At 27.9% G+C, this 23,861-nt stretch overlaps 1 protein-coding gene across 1 annotated transcript; it reads right to left on the minus strand.

Moving 5' to 3' along the window:
- Positions 1-1,167: 1,167 nt before the first annotated feature.
- On the minus strand, positions 1,168-20,204 carry LOC113385217 (innexin inx1). Its single transcript, XM_026623040.1, has 4 exons — positions 19,934-20,204; positions 3,749-3,856; positions 2,897-3,052; positions 1,168-1,790 (listed from the first exon to the last, which is right to left on the minus strand). Exons 1-4 carry the CDS (start codon positions 20,180-20,182, stop codon positions 1,278-1,280), a joined length of 1,026 nt encoding a protein of 341 aa, XP_026478825.1. The 5' UTR covers positions 20,183-20,204; the 3' UTR covers positions 1,168-1,277.
- Positions 20,205-23,861: the final 3,657 nt, after the last annotated feature.

Below are 23,861 nucleotides of genomic sequence, written 5' to 3' on the forward strand. Positions count from 1 at the left end.
TAACTATAAACCTGTCTTTGAAAAACAATGGCTAATTGTAGAAAAATCGCAGTCTTTTGTATGAGAGGTGCTTTTTATAACGCATTTGCATCACAAATCTTACCACTATCAGCAGATGTACTTATAAAATTAATTATATTTTGATTATTAGATAAATATAATTCTTATTCAAATCCGAATAGTGGATAATCTTATCAGAACTATTTAAAAATTTTAGGAACCTGTTCAATTCAATTTTTTTATCACTATTTGATAATAATGAAGTGAGTTTTTGAACTCCGAATTATTTTCTTTTAAAGCAATTGAAAATATTTGTGTGAAACCCTCTTAATTATATAATGCAAATGAATTAATACACAATCTATTATTGCGACTGTTCTTGATGTTTTTCAAATTTGACTACATACTTTAGAATTTGATATAAAATTAAAACAATATTATTATATATGATTGTCTTTTATCTATGAATTATTTATATTGAACCTGTATAAAGAATTTTTATACAATGCTAAATCTATCAAAAATATTACTATAAAAAATACAATTTAGCTTTTATTTTGTAGATTTAAATAGTGTCTTTTTCCTTAACAATATGTTAAATAATGGAACTTCGACATCTTAGAGCTAATGGCAGGACAAAACTCACTTATAGGAATTGTTCTAGGTATGTTCTGTAGTTAAATTATAAATATATTTATATATATATATATATATATATATATATATATATATACATATGCCTGTGTTGCGAATTTATTCATCATATCTAAAGAAATTATATTATTCTACTAATTTTTATAGTATAAGTAGAAATAGTTGTAATATATATCAAATCAACAATTGGAAACTCTCTATAACTAGAAGATTCTCATAGACAGCGTATGCAAAAAAAATTAAGTTTTGAAAACTAATTCGAAGTTTAAAAAAAATAAATGTTAACATAAAAATATATATACCAAATAGTAAAAAATATTCCAAAGTGAGAAACGGTTTACACAAAAAAAGAAAAATCATATTGACTTCATATAACTGAATTCTGTCCATGAATTTCATCTTACATGAGAATTTTCTTTTAAATATAGGCAGGATCAGAAAAATATTTCCTGACAGCTTTCTTCTTTTGTATAAGTAGCTCTATTGTTTAAATCCAGGAGCTAATATGAAATAATGTAAATATAAGCCCTTAAAATTTTATTTAAATCGTTCATTACTCGGACATCGCTCGTGTCTCTTTGCTGTTCGTTTCGATTTTCTTTGCCAATTCTGCAATAACTTCTCTAAATAAGTGGATCCATATTTCTTCCCAACATGTAGATAATCCACCAATCGCCAACATCAGTTTTCCTAGAAATAGCATATGCTGCTTCTTTAGGGATTGCTCCATTTCTGGCATGCAACAAACGTGGTCTAACGGATGGCGAAACTAAGATAACTATTCTATAGATGACCAGCCCGGCCAGCATCGTTGCCAAAATTATATACCAAAACCAGAGGAATATATAGGTTTTTTCATTTACTATGTTTAGTGGCAAAATGCATAGGGAATCGTGCTTCTGAATTGTACCAGAAGCACCATATTTGTGGAATGTGCACTTGGTGACCCTTGGGAAGACGTAAACCATGGGGTCTATTCGTTCTTCTTGAGGCATATCTGAGTAATTCATAACTCGGGTTCCGTAAGACATAAATTCGCCATCGAAGAATTTATTCATGATGTACATCTGTAGAACAATGTTGACGAAGCACAAAGCTTCGCAGGCGTAGTATCTTATTGCGTACAATTTGTGTTGCTAAAAAAGAAAAAGGAAACTTTTATACATATTATCATACACATTTAATTGTGAATCACTCTTATGTTTTTAAATCGATTGAAGCTATACAAGATTTATACAAGTAATTTTTTCCATAGAGTTTGTACTACCTTAACTAATAATACTATAACTGTAATAACTATTGGTTTCAGTAGATATTTTAAATATTTGACCAACAATCTATTTTATTGTTGCATTTTGCTGCATTTATACTCGTCAGTCACAGTCTTGCTTCCTAATGCCCTTCTTGCAGAATAGATACTGATCTATTTTCACAGGAAACTTAGGGGGAGAGAACTTTTTATTTATAAAATATTTGAAGATTTAAAATCGAAATGATTTAGCATCAAGTTGTACAATTTTTAATTTTTTAGCTCATGATTTTGTACTTATCTAAAACAATCATTATTCCAGTCTGGGCATACGGAATTGAACTACGGGCGTGCGCAAGCAATTCAAATATAAAAATAATACAAAGAGCGTAATCGAAAATTTTAAGATGCATTGTGAACGCACCCTGGTATATTACAAATGACACACTACATAAAGAGTTAAAAATAAAAACTATTAAGGAAATGATAAAAGAAAGGAGCAAAATATACCAGGTCACTCAAACAAATATTTAAAAGAATTAAGCGAGGAATCCATACAACCTTAAATGAAAAGTCAAAAAGGAAAAAATAATTATACTTATAGGAGATAATCTTTTTAAATGCATTTACACCCAGCATATTGTCTTAAAAAATTATATTATTTTGATCGGCAATAAATCTATGCAAATAAAAATATATATACTCCATCACTTTAATCCACTCCTACTTTTTGAAAATCAAGCTAAAGTGATATATATCATCATAGGTTCAGAAATATATGGAGTAATTTATCGTACAAATTACTTAAAACTGAAAATATATTTTTTAACTTTGAAAAATTCAGGAAACATTTTATTCGTGCTAACTATGAAAATGATTAGCAAAATCATCTAAATTGAAATGCGTTGTCTAAGTTTTTAATTACTTAGGAGCGTTGGTAATAATAAAAATGATGGTTAAACTGTAAAGTCATCAAAATCTTTGATATCTTACTTTAAGATGCCTCATTAGATAGTCAATAAGTAGATCTTTCTTTTTGCATTTTTCATCCTCGTGACACATTCCTACATTTAAACCCATAACTATTGTGCGCATCAGTCCTCCTTCAAATGAGTCCCACAAGAATTTTGGTGTGTAGCACATAATCGCCTGGAAAAGATAAAAAAATATATAATAATTTAATTATGCAGTTCCGAAATAAATATTTATGCAGTAAAATAGAACATAAGGTCAACCTTATGTACTTTGAGTGAACCTATAGGTATTAGTATACTTACACGACTAATTACAATTTATTTATGAGCAAGATATTATTAATAAAAATTCATTTTATTTCAAATACTTGAAACAGCTTTTAAATTCTGAAAATTTTATTTAGCACTTTACTCTCAATTCCAATTTAAACCACAATCATCAGCCCATGTCGTTCAAAATGTTTTGTATTCAACAATCATTAAATAAATTAATAGTTTGACAAAAAAAATTACTTAAAAGAGAAAAATACTGTGACATATTTTTTAATTATGCAAGAAGCCAAATAGCTTAAATATTTATATAACGATTTAATAACAAAAATTTCTTTAGATCACATCAATATAATTGAAGCATTCTTTGAAAATTATAAATAAGATTTCACGCAATTTCTGGTTATCTTATATTCTGATATTAGAGTATAGATGGGAGTTATATTTGCAATGTATGATTATTTTAAAACTAAAAACAAATACGGATTCTACAACTATTATATAATTTAGCAGTACTTCTAAAAATGAGCCTTATTAAACTGTTCTTTTTTATTATCTATTAATAAAAAATTAAATTAAATAATTTAATTTATCTATTTACCTGAAAGAAAAGAACGAAGCACACCCATTGGTAATATGTATAATATTTTTTTGCATCTTCGTCTCCGAAGTCATTGCCTACACCGGGTTGAACAACTTCTAATCCAACCTGTAAATAATAAAATTTTCATTATTCATCATTTTATATAAAATTCAAATACCATAAAAATTCGAAATTCAAACATTAATTATTATTAAATGCCTTGAATTTATTCTGCAAAATTAACATTAATTTTCCCATTATGTGATCATCAACACCATCAATAAGTAATTTATACTTTTATATAAATCTTTTCATCGGTCTTTGTTAGAAATGATTTTATTACTATTCTCGTTATAGTTGTCATTCAACTTGAGATAAAGTTTATTTTATTATTTATATCCACTTTAAACTGGTTTACAGAATTAATTTATATTGCTTAGTACCAGATTATTTCCTGCGGTTTTATTCATTAATCAGGGCTTATCACACTTCATATTTTTTAAGATTTGCATATTGAAAAATAATGATTATAATATATTTAGACGAAGATATATAGAGTGAAAAAGTATTATAAATTACTTTTATTAAATAAAATTCGTAATTAAGTTAAAAAAATATTATTGTATCTATAAACTTGAAAAAAAATGGTGAGATGAGCAATTGATTTATTTTAAATTTACTCGTGGTGCTAAAAGTTAATAAAAATAGTTTTGCATTTATTCATGAATTTTTCTAACTCTCAACCTTCTCTATGCCTTCTCTGTATATAATATCCTCTTATCTCTATCTCTATAATAATTACATTAATAAATACACGTATTTATTTGCAAAATTTACAATCATAGTATACAAAAAATTTAAAAATAAAAAACTTCAAGTGGAAAATTAGCACTGGATATTAATATATCTTTATTAATTTGAATATACACAAAATCTGCAGTTTTCATTATGCTAGTAAAATCATCCATCTTCATCAATTTTATGAAAACAAATGCAACCACATTTGTTTTAGCATTTACACGATTTAGAATTGGTTGGAAAATAATTTTATACCATTACTCGTCCTGTAAATATACAGATTTTTTTTTGCAAAATTTATTTCTTAAAAGTCAGATTTTAAATAAAATATGAAGATCAAATTAATTGCATTGGTAAAAGGAATTCAAATTCATTTTCAATTGGTCGGCGAAAAAAAATAATGTAGATGTATTCTTTATGTTTTATAATTTTGCTTTTGGAGAAATCTAGTCTCTCAGACCATAATTATCATTAGTTAGCTTTTGACGATTTTTTAAAACACTTTTTGAAATGTAGCCGATTAAAGGTTACAACTATACGTAATATGTACGTTTTATTAACGTAACCATCAACTTCGTAACGACGTATCTTCTGGGCTACGTTATGTTAACTTTTGTGGTTTTCTGGGTACTCATATAACATATTATGGGACCGTTTCTGCCGCATAACAGAAAAATGTTATGGCAAGGCCATGTTATAAAGAACTGTTCATACTAAATATTAACAAAAACCATGTGGTTGGTGTAAAGTCTCAGGTTGTCATATAGAAAATGTAACCTAGAAACCGCACAAATGTCAAGAAAACGATCTTAGATAACAGTGTGTTTCTGATACAGCTTTATACAGTACGAGTGAGGTTGCAGTTTATGTGCAAAAGTATAATTCAATATTCATTATTATAGATTGAATATTGAATTATACTGACAGTATTCAGTATAATTTAATAGCATAATGTATGGAAGTCGGAGCGTAACATGGCCTTGCCATAACATTTTTCTGTTATGCTGCAGAATCGGTCTCTATATCTTGAGTTCAGATAATTTATGTATTATAACTCTATAAAGTAAATTAATTAATAAACATGAAAAGCTAATTAAAAGATGTATAAAAGAGAATCATAACCATTATTAACACGCCTGAATTAATTTATTCCAATTCTCTTCTCGTTTTAAATACGTTTTCTTTTATTTTGAATAATATTATACATATGCAGCATTCAAGCGTCAATTTAACTGATTCCAAGATAAGTGGCACATAAGTATAAGTATGGCATACCATATTCATATACATTAAGATATGTGACGGGGTCTCATAAGTGGAAGCGTTTGCTCCCGGCAATTGATTTTAATTACCTCAACTGCTCCTCCGGTCGTCTGAAATGGATGTCAAAGCTTACCAAACGGACGGACGACCAGAGAACATAATTTGAAATCAGACGAATGTAATGCTCTTGACAGGGTTTTGTAATTTCTATAATAAACTAACAAACCCGACGAGCTCCGTTTCGCCACCAGATGGTTTCGTGAGAAAGATTAAGAAATTTTTTGTTTGTTTTAAATTTGAAAAGGAAAATGTTGATTTTATTATACAACAGTACTGAATTTATTTCGATTACAAAAATGCAGTGTTTTTTAGTTGAACTTCTCTAATTGTAATCAAATGAAAGTGAATCCGCAAATTATCCGTTTCATTGAAGTGCTCTTTGGTAAACCACATTTTTTGTTCTTTGGTCTGACGTTAGCACAAACAAAGCGGATGGTTTTCCAACTCGTGAACAGGCAACGTATAACTGCCCATGAGAAAAACAATGATTTTCTAAATAATCTATTTGAAATTTAACCCGCAAACACTAAGCTATTGGCCTTGCGACTTGTTAATTGCCATTGTGAACGCAAGGCGATCTGGAAATTGCAATCGTTTGAAGTCAACCGGAAGACCAGTCAGAATCATTGGTATGTCACCAAATCCCCAGCAATTTTTGATTGAATGGTGAAATTCAGTGCGTGTACATCATATTTCTTGGCGGCAAGAATTGCTCGTAGACTTAACCAAGCATAATTCTGAAAATTCTCACTAATGTCATTACTCGAATTTTTAATTATGGTGCGTGAAGTTCCAGCAATTTGCATTAGGGGACGATGCCATGCACCACCAATTTCCTTAGCTATAAATCTTGCGGAGCCCGAGACCTTTCCAAAGAATGCAAAATTGTCGAAATCGGTTCGTGCGTTCTGGAGTTATATTGACACCAAAAAGTTGTCTCAAAACCTACATTTGGTAGGGTGTCAATACCATTTGTAGGTTTTGAGACAACTTTTGGTTGTCAATATATAAGTATTTACAGACGTACAGCTGGGTATCTCGCATTCTGAGGTAAACTTACTATAATGACTGGACTATTACTGATTTTTTACCAACAGTTACGTCCCGAAAACAAGTTTATGTTTTTGACAGAAAATTTGCTATTATGTTTTTGCCGATTTGCTATTTTTATATTTTCCCCGCGTTTCAACTCATTCTGAATGAATGTGACTGTGTGAGGGCATAAAAGCCAAAATTTAAATTTTCATCGATGGTTTCTCGAAAACGACTGTACCGATTTTAAAAATTTGGAAGCCATTTGATGAAACTTGTTTGTAGATAAAGTGGAAACTATTTCTTACACTTTTTTGCAAAAAATCTAAACTTTTGTATGTATATGTAAGTATACTATAACAGAACTAATGCTTAAGATCATCATGATCTTCAAAATTTCAAACTTGAATTTAAAAATTTAACGATGTCTCATATCCTTAACCATGATCTGATCATGGTTAAGGATATGAGACATTGCAGAATTTTTAAATTGAAGTTTAAAATTTTATTGAATAATTTGCATTTTTCTAATCGAATTGTTTACAAAACGTGCAATACAGGAATTTCTGACAAAATTTCTTCGTGACAAAAATATAAGTTATCAGGATGTGATCAGATCCTCAGTATATTTTACTTTCCTCGGCTTTTTTAATTTATGATAACTTCGATATTATTTTTTCTGAAATGAAACAAGATTCGCAAAATAATACGTTTGGCAAAGAACAGATATATTGCCAAGCATTCATGTTGGAAGGTGATACGAAGGCTAAAGCGTTTTTAATTACAGAGCTGAAGGCTTTTGTGATAGGATGAAAAATTCCTAAGGGCTTATGATTATAATAATCTCGGTGCCGTGAACCGTTTAAAAAATCGATGTACAACTCGATGAACAAAGTGGTTAGTGTTTTGGGCCAACTTTAAAATAATTATTAGCTAGTAAGGACAATCTGGTTATAGGGTTCAATAAATACCTATTGGTAATTTGAGATATTTAATTATTTAATTTATACTAAGCAATTAATAATTTATAAATTTAGTATATATTAAAGTATTATAAAATACATTATCACCCCGAAAATCTGATCAGATCAAGGATCAGAGGATCAAGTTGATGCCACGAGAACTTAAAGGATTTTTGATGCTTTATTATTTTTATGAAACATGCATACAAACTTATGAAAGCTATTATAAAAATATATAAATTTAATTTTTATAGAATTATCCTTCATGAACAAAATAACCTACCAATGATTATTTCGGTTCATTTATTTCTAATTTTCACCGTAAGTCATTGTTTTTATACAATATTATTATTTCTATTTATACATTACTGTTTGATGATAAATTTTATTTTATATACTATTGTAATACATTGTTTCTAAAAAGTTTACATTTAAACCAATAACAATGTCGCGAAATCGTACTACAATCAATGCCAAATGCTTGGTTATCGATATCGAAAATTATGGAAGTTGAACAATAATATTTTTATATGAATTTAACAAACTTTAAAAAATAAAAATGAACTATGAGGATTATAAAAACTATTTCATTAAATTTGGTATTATTTTACATACTGCATTCATCTATCAATCTGTCTATTTACGAATGTGGCAAATATGAGTAGAACAATTCCATCCATTCATCAATTCTATGAAATATTTTTGGAATGTTTCTCTGTTAGTTTAAGGCAAGAACGGCTGTTACATATGTACTAAAAGACAACAAAATGACACTAATGGAATTCAATTTACATTAAATATTTAAACAAGTAAATATATTATTTGGTATTATTGATATAATACTCCATTTCAATTTAATATTAGCTCAAAGTTTTATCCCATCTTAAAGGAGGTTATTTATTTCCTTTGAATATTATAAAAATATTTCAAATTCAGTGTTTAATAGTCATAAGAATATATAACGAAAAATCTAAATAATACACAAGTATTCAAACTTCGTTATGAACTGTTGTTTCAGTAATTATTATTTATGAAAGATGTGGAGTTATGTGTGCATGTCATTTGTAAAAATATTCTTTGTAATGATCTCAAAACATAGCAATGTGCTCTTAATATAAATTGTTTGAGGTTTTTGCCTAAACAAATGTTAAAATTCATAAATAAAGTAAAAATCAGATTAGTAATTATAATATTTAGTTTTAAATTAAATATGAGATAATAAAAGTAACTATTATATTTCACCTTTCACTATTATGCAAAATTTTGTAAATATTGAAAATACTTTGATTAATATGCAATGACACAAATTAAAGTTAAATTTTTTTCTCATTTGGGTATTTATGCAAACAGCAACAAGAAGATTTTATCAATTTTTTATAAAATTATTAGAAAAACTTATTTTAGAAAATTGTCAACATGATTAGTATACATTTTCTCATTTTTACTGTTTCTATCAATTGCAAAAAAAAACAATGTGATATATTCTTTTTTTTATAACTGTTCAACACAATATATATTTATTTTTACAAATTCGTTCAGTTTCTTTATGAAATTGTTGATAATAATCAAACAGTTCAGAATTTAATTAAAAACTTAGAAATATTTTTAGAAAATAATAAAATATAAAAAGTAATGTTATGCTATTCAACTTATGCATTTTTATCAACTATATACTATTTATTTTAGGATAAGTAAAGCTTTAGTTAAATATAATTTAATTTAATTTATTTAATTCTAATGCAAGCTTGAGATGGTTTATAATTACCCATACAAAATCTTCTTACCATGGTTTTTAGATAAAAAAGCATAAAAATAATGTGTTGATAAAAAATTTATGAATGCGTAGTAAAAGAATTTTTTAATACATATTATGTAGCACTGGAGCATAATTTATAAAAATTAGATATCAAAAATGTCAGATCCTCTCATGTTAGTTTTTGTGATTTCAGCTTATATTTTTATAAAAAAATGCCAATGTTTTTTTTATAAATTAGACTTACTTAATGCATTTTTATACATATAAATATAAGCAGTGTTGAAGAATTTATTCAACATTGCAGCATTTGAAACTTTTATAAAATTTCAGTTTATTGTTGCCAAAAATCATGTATCAACTTTATGTTAAATTTTCAATTCACTGTTCACATACATAAAATTAAATTAAATCCATTACATTAAATGGATTTTGAGTACTTTTCATGAACTAATTCTGTTGGTCTGTCAGTTCAGTATTGTCGCGATTATAGTAAATTGATAATATAGAATATTAATCGATTACTTTTTTGCAATTTAATTATTATCATTATTCTTTTCCCACATTTTTACCTACTACTGTAGCGTCATTGTATTTAATTTCCATAGTAATAAGAACAAAGATTATTTGCATTCATAATTATGTAATTATATATATATATATATATATATATATATATATATATATAAATGTATCTATATTCTTGTTTGTTTTTGTGGTTAGTTCTCATTGTTTCTGCGGGAAAATGTAATTCTTCTATGGATATTGTGAATGGCATAGATACGAACACAATGCAGGCGGAACGAAATGTGAATATGGAAGAATTCATCAAATTTTTAATTATTAAAAAATGATGCAAACTTGTGTCTAACCATTAAATGAATTATTCAACTAAAATAGTATAAACTTTGTGTATGCTTTTATATATTTTTTATTAATTATTGTTGATATCGCAATTAGAATCCGTTAATTTATATGTTAACATAAAATTTAACATTCATGTGTAAATAAATACATTAAAAATTGCGTACATTTTCGCATTCATCATTTTAATATTTGGCAAAAACACAAGGAAAGACTTGGGTACTGTTGAACCACTTTTTTATCAGCCGTATTTTTATTAAATAGTTAGCTGGGAGAAAAGTAAATTAAATGGTAATTTGAACATTTGTCTCCGTGGAAATACTGAAATTCTGTCCTTAAATACGATGAATTAGTCACAAAATCAAATCATACAAGAAAAGTGTGTGTGTCACAACATAACCATTTACACAAAGCTGATGAATATAATAATATATATCAAAGTATAATTTTCTAAACAAAGTTTTTGATTATTAAGTTTCATATTATTGTTAATTAAAAACTTGATTGAATTTACAAATAGTGAATTATAGGCCGATTCTGCCGTAAAATAGACCAATATTATGGCAAGGCTGTGTTACATAGAGGTTTTCATATAAAGTGGCACTAAAAACTGTCAAAATACTATGTGGCTGCTGTGCAGTCAGTCGTTTTATACAGAAAAGCTAACCTGGAAAACGCTCAAACTTCAAAAAAAAATCTCATCATAAGTGCATATTTGTGATGTGGCATAATAAATAAAATATGATTAAAGTTACATTTTATATGTAAAACAGCTGACTGCACAGCAAATACATAGAGTTTTGGCAGTTTTTAGTACCATTCTATATGTAAAATGCTACGTAACATAGTCTTGCCATAAGATGGGTCTATTTTATAGCAGAATCAGCAATGAACTATATAACTTTTATATTTTTTTTGAGCTACGTAAACGTGTTTCTAAAATATTTTAATAGGAAAGTAAGTGATTTCATATTAATGTTTTTTTTATTTAAAATATTTATAAAATTTACATTCGAAATTGTATAATATTATTCGAAACGTTATAACATCAGGATATGTAGATTTTTAAAAAGAGCTAAAAACGGTAATTCTGTTTTTGAGAGAACGGAGTACCCGATCTGAATGATTTAAAAAATATTTTACTTTTATTGACGAAATGAAGAATTGGTGAATTTTTTGATAATGCAGGTCAAAAAGTAAAAAAAAAAGATATTTGGCAGTCAAAAATGATTATTAGACATATGCACATCAAATTATCAGATATTTGATGAAATTTTTAAAAATGAGTACTGATTTTATTACAATTTTTTTGTTACAATTTTGTCGGGTTCAGTACCAAGATTGGTAATTTTTACATATACAAAGTTTTATACTTTAAATATGAATTTTAAATTTACAATACAGTTTGAAATTGTATATATTTCAGATGTTTTTTTCTAATGGCAAGAAATATATCCTCAGATGGATTGGTAATGTGAACTTTCTCCTGTGTTTTGAGCGATAAGATCATCAGTGTATATTTTATGAACGATAAAATATACAGTGATTATAATTATCTATTGGAAAATGTTTAAAGCAATTGTTATTAATCATTGATTAATATTTATTGATTACTGATTTTTTTCTCTCGTATATTTAATTCTGGTACATTAAGTTCCAGCAATTTGCCTTAAGGCGCAATGCCATACACCACTAAATATTTTAAAATTTTTTTGGTGGTACTTAAAAATGTCTAAATCGAACGTCAAACGATTGATTGGGCGTCTGGATATAAGGATATTATATTATATTATATGTAGATGTACTTATGTTTGTTAGTCCATGACATGAATTTGCAACGTTATCACAATTTTTACCGATATTTCGAATCAATATTGCGGTTGGGTTTCTGTTCGGTAGCAACATAATAAAGATCACGTAAAAGCCATAACAGATCAGAAAATCAGTTTTTGTATAACAATTGTATGTTACCGAGAGCGCATGTGAGAAGAATAGGTAGTTCGTGTCTACGGCCGTTGACTTATCTCGCAGGAGGGGCATTCCCTTCGAAACGAGATTCTACAATACCGAGACCATTTATTATCTTTAAGGTCCGTTGTAAAAAATATACACCTATGTATACAAACGTTTAGGCACTCATAAACTAAAATTGTTTTTTAGGACAGGAACGCCACAGGTATGCACAAAGCGGATATTGTTTTTGTCTTCGAAATGAATTAATCGGTCACGTTTGTAATTTAGCTTAGAAGGTTGGTCAACTTTTTACAATATCAAAATTGTATTTAGTAAAGTTGATATTATAATAAAATTGATTTTATTGGTTTAGTTTAAAGTATTTGAACTGCTGATCTTTTTGGCTATAGTACATATTTTACTTGTTGAAAAAATCACCATTCTATAGAACCACCCTTAAAATAATTATTTATTCTAATGTCAGCTGGTAACCTTATGAAAATTCTTTATTTTTCACCCTCTATATTTATATAGATAATACTTAGATATATTAACACATTTCATTTTACTTCGTGTTGTGAAAATATTTTTCATTTAACACGTTAATTGCCACGTCAGTCATATGTGTCTGACTCCAAGAAGCCACATCAGACATGTATGTCTGACATACACCATTTGGTAGAAGGAGAAAAAAGTTTTGATATAGAACCATATTAGTCATATATGTGTGACTTAAAAAATAGTGTTGGGCCAGGAATTTTGGCAATTTTTTTTGATACGTTAAGTTTTCTATTGAGTTGTTTGTCCAACATGCCTTTTTAGTATACAATGTCCCCTTACTGCCGACTATTGTAAATTCCACAAATTTATTAAATGTCCTTAATAAAAAAAAAAATTAAAAAAAAGTTTTCTTGATATATTTTTACCCAAATTACTTGATAAAGATACCACGGTCCATGTGATAATTTTACTGATAATATCGTGATTTTTATTCGACTTTTTTTGAGAAAAAGTTGGCGCACAAATATTTCCAACTTTTGTGTCAAAGCATTCAGAACGATTTGAAATGTCTAAAAAACATAAAATTACCTTGTCAAATATTTTGACAAAAACATAAACTTTCCTTTCTGTTTCATTGGAAAATTTATAATAATATTTTAGGAACTTTTGTTAGACGAGCCGAGTAACACAAATATCACTAAAGGCTTTTATTGATATCTCTCAATCATTAATATCAATTTACATCTATTTAGAGTATGTTCATTTATCATATCGATTTACTGAAGCAAATAAATAAAATAGGTTTTGCTCTTTTTCTGAATCAAGTTGTAAGTTTTCTCGTATCAATGATACTGATTAAATACACCATCAATCATGCATCAAATGGCTAATAATGAGTTTCAAATGTATTCATGATTAAAATCAATGTTCAAAATTTTTAAAAAGATGCCGTTATCTCTATATGAAGAGGTGTTTGCAGTTTAATGCATAATGCAGTTTATTGCATCACGTGGATACATGGACATGCCTCATAAATAAATGACATATTTTACGAGTTTGCTTCAACTTTTCCGAATACTTGCTTGGTTTGAAGCGATCACAATAAATCCATAAAATCCTTATTTAGAAAAGCTTAGACCTGTTTTCTAATAAAACCGGCTTAATTGGTTTCAGAAGATTGTCTGTGCAAGTAAATTCTTATATTATTTATTACTGAAGCTACATCCCATGATGAGATATAGCTAAACCGCTGCGAAAATGATTTGTATGTATATATTGACATGTATGTAGAAATATATGTGTGTGTATATGTATATATATATATATATATATGTATTTATTTTTTAATTTATAGTTTTCATGGTTAAATAAAAGCATGGGGGTAACTGCAAGGGCAAGTTCCATGAATCCCTAATTTGGGTAAACTTAAAAGGCACTTTTAAAATTGTGAATATAAAATTTCAAAAATTTGATCCTCATTAAAGAATAATCAATGAGATTTGCAATTGATTTCATACATGCCCATCCCATGTCCCATCCGATTATTCTAAATTTTAAAGATTGTTTTTAATTCAAATACGTTTCGTGGGTATATATATATATATAATTTTAGAAGTTAATTTAGAGTCTTAACTTTAGACCATCATCTAAACTTCAGAAGGTACGCATTCAGAATAGCATTATTCATATAGGAGGTTTGGTATATCTACTAAACAAATGTTTGTATTTCTTTTCATCGTGAGAGCCAAACTGTGCGATTTTATTAATTTGCATCATCTATTCAAAATAATTTAGAACTCATCATATGAAACTGTTTTATATACTTCATTAATTGTAATGCAATACAAACCGCCGATTCAGAAACTGTTGCGTTGGTTTATCTACATCACTTTCCACGGTTCACACTTTCGATTTCACCTATAAATAGACATGTATTACATCCGAGTTTACATAAAATATAATGTATTCATTTATAATGTGTTATTTTCTCAAACACGGTGGCATTTGGCTCACATATGTAGAATGTAGGTGAATAATTGAGTGTCATCGTTTGGGTCAAAATTCGCAAACAAAAATAGAAATGATTTTGCTTAATATTTTAGCGCGACTATGCTAATTGTGTTATAAATCGGTTCATTAGTTTATTTATGAATTATCTCTTATTCAAAATAATTATTCAAATTGAATTATTATTTATTTATGAAAAATCCGATTTTTAAAGTTTGTTTTCTTGACGTTTTAAGTCATGCTGAATCGTCTGATATGACGAAAACATTTAAATTTTTTATAAATCAAACATCATACTCATAAAATATTTATATAGCTGACCCTTACTTGATATAGATTATACTTCTATTAATTTATTTTTATAATTTTTATTATTTGATTCATAACTGATAAATGAGATGTTTGTTGTACTTAATGTGAACAGTAGTTACTATTAAGGAAGCATTTTGAATAACATTCTTGTATTGAATAACAAAGTTAAAATCCTAGGCACGTCATGTGTATATATTATATTCAAATTTATTATGTGTGGAACTTATGTGAGCTTCTTGATACTTCTTATTACAAATATAAATATATGTTGGACCTATAATTTTAAATAATATTTTTAGCATATTTTTAATTTGAAAATTAAAAATAATATTTAAAAAATTCAATAAGCAATAAGTGTAAGTTGATACTTTATTGTTTGGCAAAGTGTTATTTACCACATTAGCTAAGGACAAATATAATAATTATAACGAAATATGTATGTAATAAATATAATGCTATACTACTTATTACAATTTATTTATGAATGATTTATGAAAATAAATCATTTACAAATTAAATGTATTACAAAATATAAATACAACATTAAATAAGCATTATTTTTTTTCAGATCATTGATCTGCGCCAATCACGTTACAAACGGAAAATGAATTGATTGCACCATATTATGTTCAAATTCTGAAGAAATTGTTAAAATTCTGAAGAAAAAGCATTAAACGCATAATACAAGGTAAGTTCTATAAGTAAATAAATTACTCAAAAATATAGGTAGTACAGTCTTTTTGTAGTCATATTTCTTACAAGGGGTCATATTTCTTACAAGACCTGAAATTATTCATTAATTTTAGCTGGAAATTAATTATAATACGGTGCTCAACTAGATTCATTGTTTACCCCAAATATAATACATAATTGGAATTTTACTTTTACCATTTTTTTGCTGTCCAAAATGTTAACTTTGACCCTTTGCACTCCAAGGTTAAGATGGTTAATATTTTTGTATGGTTTTCTTTTGGTTATACATTTGAATTATATTTATTACTAAAAGGTGTTGCAATGCTAAGTAGAAACAACTTACTCTTCAAAATTTTGATTTTTTTTTAAATTAATTCTTTTAAAATAAGCTATAAGCACTTTTCCTTCTATGTTATTAAAATGCATTTTCAAAGAATGTATCAGATGTTATTTAATGTAATCGTTGCACGTGTACTTTTGCTCAGAGTTCAGTCTCATAATAATTAAGAATTCAAACGAGTAATACAAGAAGAGAGGCTACTTTTAAATGACGATGTCGGCGCGACAGGAGTCTTTAAATATATATGCATATTGAAAATGCATTAACATGTAACTGATTATGAGTCTAATCTATGACTTTTACCATTAAACTTTATTACGTTGTTTGAATATTAAAAGCAATTTTCCTAGGAATCACTTAGAGCTGAAGCAAAACATTTTTCTAATAAGAGGTAAAAAGAAATTTGGCAATTACTTAAAAGGGTAAATATTCAGTATAAAACTGAACTGAAACTAACTAACAGTTGTGTAAAATCATCCAATTACTCATTGAAAATAATGTTTTTATTTACCTTCGCACGTTTTCATTAATTTTTATTTCCATAATTATCAATATCTATCATTCATTTTTTCATTTACTGCTTAAAACATAAGTGAAGTTATAGGGGCGTCCATTAATCACGTGATCGATTTTTTAAGGATTTTTGGACCCCTCCACCCCCTTGGTGATATTCAAAAATACCCCTCCTCCTCCACCAAACATGACGTGTATTTTTAGTTATGAGAAAAAATTGTAAAATTTTTGTTTTTTTTTAAATTCAGGTGAAAAATGTTATCTTACTATACCTCCCTCCTCCACGTGATATTTTGTGATTTTTTGACGAACCCCCCCTTTCTCTAAAAACTTCACGTGATTAACGCCCTTTAATGCAAAATCTTCAATTTTTGGATCTGGTCAAAAGAATCTGGTTTCAAATTCGTCATTATAAAATGGAAACTGATAATGGAATATTATATTTAAGTTGCAAATATTAATAAACAAGGACTGCTCCAAAAATTTAAATAATGCATTTCTCCTTTGCAACAAATATCAAGGGGTTGTTTCGAGGATTTAGTATGTTAGTGTTTTTGTTTATACTTAATACATGTTAATCAATGGAAACTTGTTAATTAATATTCAACTTCATTCATGTATTTTTTAAGTAACACAAAAAATTTTGATAGATAAAATCCTTTAGGAAAGCTTTTTACAACAATGATGTTTACCAAAATATAAAATAATGTAAATATAATTTTAAAGCAACTTCTTTTACATCAATGAGCTCTTTATTATATTGCAATAATAGCACATAATAAACGATCTATTTTTACAGATATTCCACAAAGTATAATGTAAAAAGTTGTTGGTATTTTAGTATTAACTTGTTTGAAGATAATCACTTACATAACATTAATTAGTTTGTATTGTTGATGAAGTCCGGCAATGACCCGCATTGCCCGATAAGGACACATATGAAATACATACTGTATATTTTTCTATCTGTGTTTCGTATTTATGCATCCATAATTAATAGAAACACAATTTGGTTTATTTATTTTGACAATGAATAATTAAAAATTTTGTCGAAAAAATGCGGATCTAGCTTTCTCAGAATTTATTTATCTTAAACAAATTTATTTGTTCAAATATTAACATCTGCCATAAGTTGGCTTCCAGCATCTTGTCAATGATAAATTGTCATCGATTTGAATTGATCAGCACAGCATATGTTTGTTTTGAAATATGAATACTTTTCTAATAATTATTGATATACAATGATTATATCTTCTGGTTTTGAATATTATTTAACATTAAAACAAATTATTCCAATCAATAAGACCCTGTCTAATTTCTTTCTACATGCCATTATCTAATATTTATATTAATTGATATATTTGTTTTAAATTTTTGAAATTCCATTATATGTCAATAAAATAAAATAATTTTGTCATTTGTCTATTGTTATTCAAATCGGTCTTCAGAGGATTTCAAAATATTTCAATAATAAACGCGCATATCTTTTCAACCTGTTCAATATTTGATTATTACACTTTTTTTCAGAAACTGTATGCGTAATCAATATTTTCTTTATCATAATGGGGGTACTATTATATTTCTTTAAATTGCTGATTAAGTGTATTTCAGACATAAATCGATCAACAATTTATATAACAATTAATATTCAACTTCAATTATTGTATAACGATATTTATACTCCACATAGAGTAATAGATTATGTAATAAATTACAAATCTGTGTAAATTTCGCATTCTAAATACCCACATTTCTGACGAACCAACGTGCTTTTGTTGAAATTTTAAGATTTCTTAATAGCAAAACAAACAATTATCAAGAATATTTTGGCAACATATTCATGTTCCAATTTCATATCAAATCAAATTTCTTCTCCTTTAGACAAATTTTGATTTTTAGGCTTTTATTTCAAATCACATAAATATTATAATTTTATTATAATACTGCGTCTATTTTACCATACTTTTACTAGTATATATTTTATAGTAATTTCACTTCGACTAATTGTAAGTGCATTTTATTAGAAATTGTTACTCTTTAGTAAGTTCTAAATTATGTTCTTGCAAATTGAATACAAGAACTTACAAAATATCTATATATCTCTGGAAAAAACATTTGATAATAAGTTATTACCATGTTTTGTTGATCAAAATATTGAATATAAATTATATATAATTATATATGCAAAGATTTTAGTTTTTGGAGCCATTCAATTATGGGAAGAAGTTCTGGAGGAAGTAAATTCTAAATATTTGACATTTATGCCATATATGCCTATTACGGTGGTCTTTAATATGGACATTTTTGAAGTTCCTTATTCCCAAATGCTCAAATGGTTCCAAATTGATAAAAACAATTCTCTGAAAGTTTTAGCTCTTAATATTGTCTTTTAGATAGAGCGCAATTCAATCAAAGTTTTGTATGGAAATGGCATGAAAAAATAATCAAAAATTTTGCAGAGCGTCAAATTTTCTATAAAAAGTGACACGAATTTTCACTTTTAATTTATTTGTCGCTAAGTTATACCTAAAAATTTTTTTTTTAATTCTCAAAAATTTTTTTATGCTATTTCTATACAAAACTTTGATTGAATTGCGCTCTATCTAAAAGACAATATTAAGAGCTAAAACGAGAATTAAAAATAGAATTGCTTTTTATCAATTTGGAATCATTTGAGCCCTGGGGAGCAAGAAAATTCGAAAATGTCCATATTAAGGACCACCCTAATATATATGCAACGATTTTGGTTTTTGGAGCCAATAGGAGGAAGTGTTTATTTTTCATAATTATTTATAAATTCCAAATATTTGGCATATGCAAAGAGCACTTGCTTATGGTACACGGTAACATTGTTTATTAACATTGTTTATGGGGTTCATTCTTATATTTAATATGTTAAATAGAACTGGTGTCGAAGTTGCATTTCATTTACTATCGACCATAATACTATTTAGCAATCTCTGCTCCTTGTTTAGTATAACCATATCGAAGAATTAAGTTGACTAAAAAATGACCATTGTCAACTATGGAATAGCTCAATCCTTGAAATAAAGTTTTACAATCGGGGCAGAACAGTACAATATTGCAAGTCTAAAAAGAACTCTGTAACTATTCGTCAAGCTCTATAATATATCTGAAACCACGTAACTTACCTGTCTTTTATGCGCGTCGGGCATGGTGAACGTGGACGTGACCCAGCAAAAGGTATTGACGACATGCACTGGTATGCCGTTGACTATGCACTGGATGGGGTTGCCGACGAATTGGGTCGCCGTGATGATCATACTGCATGTCAACAGAATTGCTGTGGTGAATAAATTGTGCAATCTGAAGACGGCATTGTCAGTCTTAATGTCTTGGACTTTGAAATAGTCCTTCAAACCACCCAAGAGCCGATACATCTTGGATGAATGAGTCTTTGTACTTTACAGATCGTAGGAGTTGAAGAGACTTAATAGATGCAGTACGTTGACTTTCTGAAAGAAAAAAATATTATCTGTAGAACTAGCTATGATTTCGAAAAAATAGAGGCAAAGAAATGAATATTAAAACACAATAAAAGCTGTAATTTTTTACAAATTTCAAGAAAACTATACGGAACGAAAAGCCCAAAGAGGACAAATATAAATATATACAATACTATAATATAGACAAAAGAGCCCTATATAATATATAAATTGAAACCATTAGTAATTTACATTTTGACAGAAGAAGCAAATGCAGAAAAAATAAATTGCATTGTCATACGTTTACGATCAGATTCTAAAGCTCTGGTGTTAGATTTTCATTGATATTGCAGCGATTTGCATGAAAACTGTAATACGTTTGGTCGATACCCAAAATGTTTTTTTTTATAAAATATAGAGCCAAAGAAATGAATATAAAAAACACAAAAAAGCTGTAAATTTTTTACAGATTTCAAGAAAACTATACGGAACGAAAAGCGTTTGAAAAATATCTGTAAATTATATTTAAATAGAGGCTAGGTTTATAATAACTTACAGCAATATGTATCATGGAATTACGCGAGTTTTTAGGAGGAGGGGGGGGGAGGTCTAAAAATTACGAAATATCACTTCTATTTATTTTTACCTGATTTTTTCAAAATAAATCAAAATATTTCAAATAAAAAAAAATTATCTGAAAATGCACGTGATGTTTAGTGGGGGCGGTGGTAATCATCAGATATCATCAAGGGGTGGGGGGAGTCTAAAAATCCTTAAAAAAACGATCAAGTGATTAATGGACGCCCACTGTATATTAAAAATCTGATAATATTAGTATTTAGACTTTCATAGAAGCAAATTCAGGAAAAATTAATTACATCGTCAAACGTTTACTACCAGATTCTTAAGCTATGTTGTTAGATTTGCATTAATATTATTGCATGAAAACTGTAATGCGTTTGGTCGATAGCAGTTCCAAAACTTTTCTTTGTTTATTATTTGTTTTTTTAATCACAAATTAGAACTGAGAGTTCTATGAACTACTTCGCTCAAATATTTCCCTTTATGGAAGGCAACCCAACGGTTGTTTTTAGTGATAGTTATGATATATTTTAATTTATTGCATCGTTGTCTGGAATGGCTATTTTCACTTGATACAATATTAGTTGATTTACATTTTCAAGTGAATTGGAAATGACTTCTAGTTGATATCACATGATCGCTTTTGATTCTATAAATTTCAGCAAATTGCAACAATAATATTGTCGTGTACAGAGAGAGTACAACGCAATAATAATATCATTCTTTCTGAAACTATGCGGAAGTAAGAATTTGCATTCTGTACGCATTTTTTCATATAATATTAACCGTCTATTATCTTTGAAATAATATGAACTTCAAGAATTTGCATTCCAAAATAAATAAAAGCTTTCCAACAATTCCTAACTCGTTTGGAACTATTTTTTCTCCTAATATTTCAGGGTACAAAAATAATATTTCATAAACAACTATATCAATACAGACAATTTATATTTAATAGTATGAAAGAATTTAGTATGATTGATAATGAGAGTCATGTATGTAGTATAGTTTGACCTCAACGTAATTGCTTCAATAACAGCCTAATATTCTGATACATGATCGTTCTACATCAGTTCACAAAGTAACAAACCCAAATTCATGTAAAAAATATTTTTTTTATTAAACTTAGAGCGTGTTATTCTTCTAATTAAAAACGAGAGTAAACCAAAATATAAAAAATATGTAAATATTTTTTTTGAATGCGAGAATTTTTAATGAATTGTTTTACTGGAGTTACCTACTTAATGTACAATTTAATTAAACCAATTAGAATTATTTAAAAAAATTATTTTTCTTAGTCATGCACCTCTAATAATATACAGTACGTTAGTTTTTCTTTCTGTTCGAGTCATTAACTAATTATTAGTCGATTCAGACGATGTGATAATTAATTGTAGACGCATGCAAACAGTTGCATAATTGCATAATTGACAGATATATTTGAATGAATATGTTAAAAATTACCTTATATAACAATTCATAGTTTAAAGTATTTGTAGTATTTGTAATTCAAGTATAGCATTAAAACTACAAAAAATATTGACGGAAAATACTTGTATAAATAATCTTGTCAGCTGTAATTTCATATGCACAATCATGATGACTTCTATGGCGTTTCTATGAGATCATCTCTTGAATTAAATTGATGCATTTGATATTGAATTATGTTGGAATAAAAGCGATTGTCTGTGTTGTTTCAATTAGTTTACTTGTAAATATATTTTATTTAAAACATATTGATTAAAAATATATATGAACAAATGGCTTTGAAAAATTAAGAATTTGAAGTTCAATTATCTGGTGTCATAACTTTTAAAAACATGCGTGCTTATATGTAAAGTGTAAATTTTTTTTTTGTTTTTTTTTATTTTTTTATATTCATCTGAACGATTTTAGAAAATTTACCAACCTTGTTCTGTACTGCAATGGTCGTTTGTCTTTATTCAGTTCAATGCCACCGCGACAATCTCTTCTGGATTTCTCTTTTAAAGTTTAAAGCCGTCGATCCACGTTGGTTATCCTCGATTACACACAAAATAAAACGAAACACAAACAGACCGACACTTTTTGTTCCGCTTCCTTTGAACATTAAAAAATCACCGTCACTTTTCTCCATTTTAATAAAAATATTTTCCGAACAGATTCACTTAAATTTTAGTTTTTGTTTATTACTAAACTAAAAGCTCGCAGTGGGCTTTCGAAAGCTCACGCTCTCGCTTGTTGCACAATTCGCGCGCGATGCGTCACCCTCGTTCGAAAATGCGATGTCAACCCTCGAATATTTTGGTATCGTTTTGCGCGCGCACACACTCAAAACACGTTTTTTTGACGTTTTTACGACGTTATTCCTTAACCCGCGTCCGTCGTTCGTCTGCGAGCGCGGCGCTGCCGTAGTTTTCGCTTTTCCACCACACTACGTTTCGGACTTTACGTTTGAGTTCGTCAGAGGAGATCGTCGGTTAACTCTCTTTTCACACATAAATATCGAAGCCGTGCCGATTATTGAAAAAATAGAGTTTAGATGTTACAAATTTAATAACACGTTTGCTGACTGTAAAAGTTCCGGCAAGGTACAAAAACTGACAGTCATTTTATCTTAAATTGATTGTGATATTCGAAATTTGATTAAACACCGTTTGTAACGATAGTCAGATTACGTTTATAGCGATAAATGTTGTAGCATCTACGTCAATTATTTTGCTTCTATTGTACGCAATTTGCTTGCTTAAGCTAAATGTTGACTTTGGGAAAAAATAAAAATAATAAAAATACCTAATGAATCAGTGGCCATTATCATGATAGGTGTAATAATACAAAAACGTAAGATTAGAAGGCGTCCATTAATCACGTGATCGATTTTACCCCTTTGGATTACGTGGTGATATTTAAAATTGCTCTCCCTCCCACCAAACATCAACGTGTATTTTAGTTACAGTTTTTTTTTAAATTACAGTTTTTTTTCAAATGTTTGGATGTTTTGAATAAAAAATAGGAAAAATTAATGCACGTGATATCTTTCTATACCCATTCTTCCCCCACGTAATAATTCGTG

This window comes from Ctenocephalides felis, unplaced genomic scaffold (assembly GCF_003426905.1).
Source record: "Ctenocephalides felis isolate EL2017-DRISC unplaced genomic scaffold, ASM342690v1 CF-g0.4_SCAFFOLD_03571, whole genome shotgun sequence".
Lineage (NCBI taxonomy): Eukaryota > Metazoa > Arthropoda > Insecta > Siphonaptera > Pulicidae > Ctenocephalides > Ctenocephalides felis.

Excerpts from the sequence above, each read along its gene's own strand:
- LOC113385217 (XM_026623040.1), bottom strand. The coding sequence starts at position 20,182 with ATGTATCGGCTCTTGGGTGGTTTGAAGGACTATTTCAAAGTCCAAGAC. Across the intron at positions 3,053-3,748 it reads GCTTCGTTCTTTTCTTTCAG|GCGATTATGTGCTACACACC; the intron begins GTAAATAGATAA and ends TATCTTTTCCAG. Across the intron at positions 1,791-2,896 it reads ATCTAATGAGGCATCTTAAA|CAACACAAATTGTACGCAAT; the intron begins GTAAGATATCAA and ends TTTCTTTTTTAG.